The 5,677-nt window shown below is 33.2% G+C and overlaps 1 protein-coding gene across 1 annotated transcript; it reads left to right on the top strand.

Annotated features, from left to right (window-relative positions):
- Positions 1–539: 539 nt before the first annotated feature.
- LOC5572286 lies at positions 540–5,475 on the top strand. Its single transcript, XM_001653921.2, has 2 exons — positions 540–759; positions 4,921–5,475. Exons 1-2 carry the CDS (start codon positions 655–657, stop codon positions 5,131–5,133), a joined length of 318 nt encoding a protein of 105 aa, XP_001653971.2. The 5' UTR covers positions 540–654; the 3' UTR covers positions 5,134–5,475.
- The last annotated feature ends 202 nt before the right edge of the window (positions 5,476–5,677 follow it).

The raw sequence follows: 5,677 nt of genomic DNA, 5'->3' as shown, positions 1-5,677 counted from the left end.
AAACTTCCGGAACCGAAAGTAGTAGAGTATTGAATTGAATGAATATGGTTCTCCAAATAACGTGAACCGGCGTGGTTCAATCAATATGCCAGTTGCCTGGACTTTTCTGACGACTTAACCAATCGGTAACCTAGTTGATATTACTTCAACTGTTTGATATGATCTGTCTACACCAGATGTAGACTAAATGTAGCTCACGTTCGTCACGTTAACCAATATTCCAGAAAATCCACGCATAACACCCTGATTACCTTTAGCTTTACCAGTTAAATCACATGCAATGAGATCAGTGAGTGAGCCTCATGGTCCTGTATAAACATAATAGAAACGGAGCAATGCTGTCTGATACCTGTTATTGACAAGGTATCTCCTCTATCCTATGCACCGCGAAATGGAAAAACGTATGCTGTTTGCAAAACCCACATAAATGGTCGTAAACCCGGCGACCACGTGGGGGGTCGCTGTTCCATGGAACCGCACAGAAATGAAATTTTCTGAATCAATCCCTCTATGATATAAATTAAACATTTGCAAAGCAAAGTGGCAGTTACATTTTCGCCATTGAACAGCAAGGATAACGTCCAGGAACCGGAATCAGCCAAAGGATTAGAAGAAACAAAAGGATTATACGTGGAATATTAACAGACATACGAAATGGTTAACGTGCAAGCGAGTTTTTTCGTGGCAATTTGTTTGTGTCTCAGCATCTGCGCATCTATGCCATCCTACGACGATGGCATTGTGGATGTAGATAATGAAGTAAGTGGATGTGGTACTTTCGGCAGTTGTTAATTAGAGTAAGGTATTTAGTGGATATAGGAATACTAAAGTGCTTTTTAGATTGTTTTGACAATCGGTTCAATTTTTGAACAAAAAGTTTTCAAAACAGAAGCTCACATTAAAAACGCACCAAAGTCAATAAGGTCATCTCCAGATAAATATTTCGCTGAATTATTACTCTTCTATGAGTAGTTCGTCATCTTGCTTTTTAGCAATATCCAAAAAAATAGATGAATTCATTGACCATCGTCTCTTTATAAGAAATATTACTTCGATCTTTGCATAAAACATTGATATTTCAACCATTCTCATCAAGAAGATTTAACGTGATTTGATACACAAACATACCTGCATATGGAAACGCTTAGAAATGTAAAACGGAATGAGTGCAATTTTAAGTCTACTACTGTATTTCACTTTTGTGGGTATGGGATGAAACATCAGACAAAGCTCCTGCTATCAGAGTTGTAAGAATAAGATTGGGTTTCTCTTGGAAACAAATGAAAGCTATTCGTGATCTATCGCAAAGCTAAAATGCGAAGGTGGCGATGTTCTAGTATGGTGATAAGTTCAACCAAGTCTAATTTATTAGCGATAACTTTGGAAGAAAAATCACTAAAATCACTTTACTGATTTTGGCGATTCAAATACAAGAAACCGTTAATATTGAATTGAATTTGCAAAACTTTCGCAACCTAACTTCACATTTGATCGTCAATTTGAAAGAGAATATTTTTAATTTAGCTGATCATAAAAAATAATCAAGATTGTCACTTCATATTGATAAAAGAAGACGGTAAACAGGATTGATTGCCGATTATTGTACACCAACTAGAATTTTCAATGTCCTGTTGCAAAGATAGTCAATGTAAAAAATAGTTTATGGCTAATCTCAATAAATATCAGTTTTTTTTCTATTGAAAGGTTCAAAATAAATCAATCCCTTATCTAAAGTGAAATTAGATTTTTGTTTATACAGTGAGTTAAGGGATTTTGTTTGTTGTTTTTTTTTTCATTTTAGAATACTTATAACACCACATTCATGTGAAAGAATAGAAACTCAGGCTAGAAAAATGGAAAAAAATATATTTGTGGTTAAAAATAGATACAAAATAATTCGACCAGTACAGTAAAAGCTAAATCATATCAAAATTATACATTACTTCGGTTCTGTTTACTATCGTTGTGGAATGCCCGTTATCAAATAGTATGTATAGATTGATCCTTGAACTAATGAGATTACTTTTCTGTAGATTTGGACCGCCAATTCCAAGTTTTAATGTGATTTAATCAGCCCAACATTTATGTTTTCCATTTGTCCTGAGTATTTTAATAAATATTGATACTCTGGATAGACACATAATGATATCAAATTTTACAGCTCCCAAAATATTTTTCAGTTAAACTAATAGCGCTCCTAAAAACACCTGAGAGTATTATTCAGTAATATTTCCACACGCTATTTGTTTCTAGTCTTTAAGGGCACTGCCACAAAGTGTAAGGAACATACTTTATAACTGAAGTTCAAATCTTTCATTATCCAGCGAATAAAATTAACATCAGACTAAGGATGTAAGAGGTTGTTCATAAACTACGTTATCATTTTTATGGATATTTCCACTTGTTGTAGTTTGTCCACAAAAAATTGGCTGGGCTGTGGCCTTTGGACATACATACATATATCAGTTTGAGTTTCAATCATCAAAACCACTTGAAAGTTGTTTAAAAAGCAAAATTTTGTTTTTGCACAAGCAACTTATTTCAAAACTTTTGATAATGCCTATCAACGCGATGAGTGGAAGTATTTGAAAATTAAAAAGTTTGTAAAAGTGCTAAAACGTTAAACAATTTTTTAATCATTTTGATCTTTGATTTGAAGTCATTTAGCTTTTGGTATGCTCAACAATAATAACACGCTTAGCTTAAAGGCATACATTATTCAGAGTTCATTTGATTATTTTGAAATGATGTGGCAAAATTTTCAGAAACTAAAAATTTTATTGTTTTCTAAAATGTTAGCTCCTTTTCACTTTTTTCTCAATAGATAAGGTTTGAATAAGTTTCCCAAACTGGTAATTCTCATGAGAAATTCGAAATTAAAAAAATGGAGTATACTGGCGTAAATGATCTTTAGTTTACAATTTAAATTTTGCACACGAAAATATGGTTTCTGACCAGTATTACCTGTTTAACTCCTAAACATGGATTGAAAGCTTTCGATTGACGTATTGATAGAATGTTTTGCTTATTTTTAATAATAGATCTCTTCAAGACGGCGAGTATTGGTACACCTACTCTACGAATTAAAAAAAAAAAAACATTTCAAATATACCATGAAACGATTCTCAATCCTATCAGTTCCACTTTCTATTATATTCGAGCCGACTGGAATATGTATGAAAAATATATTGACTTTAATCTTAATGTCAACATTTCTTTACAAACAAAACTTGATATTGACAACTAATTCCTTTGTTGGAGCAAGAGGCATTGCAATACCAAAATGTGAAGTAAAATTCGAATCCGTGATTATAGACGATGATCTTTAACTCCTGATCCGTCTTGAAATCGTGATGAGAAGGCAATTTCAACGCACTCGCGATCCTGCTATGAAAATTATATGGCAGGATCTGCAAAAAGAAATTAAAAAACGGTTTTCTCAATTAAGAAACATAAATGTTAAAAATTAAATGTTTCAATTGGACCCTGGCTCTAAGCCTTTTGGGAAATTGTAAAAAAAAATACTCAGAAACAAATTCAGGCCTTGAAAGAGAAAAACAAATGATTAAAAACTAATTTCGAAAAAGTTCAAAAACTTTGTTTGAAAGCGCGCATTTAGGAATCACTATAGTCCAAATTAAAATCAATCAAGAGAACGTTTTCAAAAACTCCTGTGAGACTAATTTGGAAGAAGTGAGAACTAATATTAAAAAAAAAATAAACAAAATTGAAAGCTCCTGGCCATGATGAAATTTCCTACAACCTCATCAAGAAACATCCAGACAGCTAATATATTTTCCTAATGTTAGACAAAAATCCTGCAGAAGCTTTCAGCTATCGTCCAGTCAGCTTACTTTCCTCTATCTGTAAGCTTTTTGAAAAGGTCATTTGGAACAGAATGATGATCCACATCAATGAAAATTAAATTTTTGCCAATGAACAGTTCGGATTCCGACATGGACATTCGACATCAACTTTTACGTGCTACAAATTTGATTCGTTCCAACAAATCTTAAGGATATTCTACTGGTCTTGCTGTTCTAGACATAAGAAAAAGTATTCGTGCATGAAGGCTTGATTGTTAAATAAAAAAAACTTTAATTTTCCAACATACATTGTTAGAATAATCCAAAGTTATCTGTCAAATCGAATTATCAGAACTCTGAAAGATTGTAAGAGCTAGCAGCATTTTGGGACCAACATTGTACAATATTTTCACATCTGACTTACCGAATTGTTTGCGAATGACACAGGCCTCTTCGCCAAAGGACGAAGCCTGCGTGTCACCTGTAGTAGATTTCAAAAGAGTTTGGATATTTTTTCTTCATACTTGCAAAAATGGAAGATTTCTCCTAATTTGGAAGCCACTCAACTAATAATAATCCACATAAACCAAAAGTTCTTTATATGCATTTTCAAGTAGACATGTTGTCACGATGAGAGGATTCCAATAAATTGGTCACATGAAGTTAAGTATCTAGGGCTCTTGCTAGATAAAAAAATAACTTTAAAAAATCACATTGAGGGCATTCAAGCCAAATGGAACAAATTTATAAAATGTCTTTATCCACTTATTAACAGAAAATCGAAACATTATCTTACGTACAAGCTTTTGATTTTCAAACAAATTTTCACGCCAGCCATGTTGTATGCTGTACCAATATGGACTAACTGTTGAAGTACCAGGATGAAAGATCTGGCGAGGATTCAAAATAATTTACATAAAATCAATCTCGCAACCCTAGGCACGTCCCAAGTAACAGTGATAGTAGAATAACAGCTTGTTCGCCTTATACCATTTTTACTTGGAGTTTCTTTTATAATCACATTTATATTTTTCATTTGTTACGTCTTATTGTATATACGGTATATACATATATAATATACCTAGTTTTAATATATGTGTTCTTTTAATTTCAGCCTTTCATACGACAGCTAGCTGAGTTGCTGGCTGAATCTGATACAAACGAACTCAGTGAAATTTACAGCTTGCCTGCTTGCCGTGTGTGCTTCTATCATCTTCACAATCCATATGTAAACGTAGTATCGAACAAGCGATATGGAAAGCGAAACTCAGAACTCATCAATTCCTTGCTGAGTTTACCGAAGAAGTTGAACGATGCAGGAAAGTAAGGAAGCGAGATCGAGACTGCTGTTATGCCACTTATGCTTCGTGCCATCTAATATTATGTAGAAGATGAAATCAATCAGCACTACATGCAATATGTCCTAACCACACCAACAGCGAATGCCACTGAAATATTTTTCGTTCATACGTTTGCTTCTAGAAGAATATCAAGAACAGAACAATATACGAGCAAATCCATATTGATGCTACAAATAATGAAAAAATAAAGAAACGATCATATTATGTTCGAATGTAAAAAGTGATTCTTACTTTGACTAAGTTGTTACTTAATGTTGCATCTAATGACTGTAAACGGAAATAAATTGAAATTAAGTTTATAAAAATAATGTATTAATAATTGCATTCCACGACTTCCGAACGGGGCAACGAATCTACAAATTCATTTCACTTCATAACTCAAAATGTTGTATTATACTGACAAAGATCAACAACGTGTTGACGAATCATCACGGTAATCCATACCGTGAACCTACCATATTTGACGCGGTTAAGAGAATTCTCAATTCAAATATTTGACTAAAAGTCAAA

The sequence above is a fragment of the Aedes aegypti genome, chromosome 2, assembly GCF_002204515.2.
Source record: "Aedes aegypti strain LVP_AGWG chromosome 2, AaegL5.0 Primary Assembly, whole genome shotgun sequence".
Taxonomy (NCBI): domain Eukaryota; kingdom Metazoa; phylum Arthropoda; class Insecta; order Diptera; family Culicidae; genus Aedes; species Aedes aegypti.
Note: the sequence above shows the minus strand (reverse complement) of the source record. Positions and strands in the feature narration are given on the sequence as shown.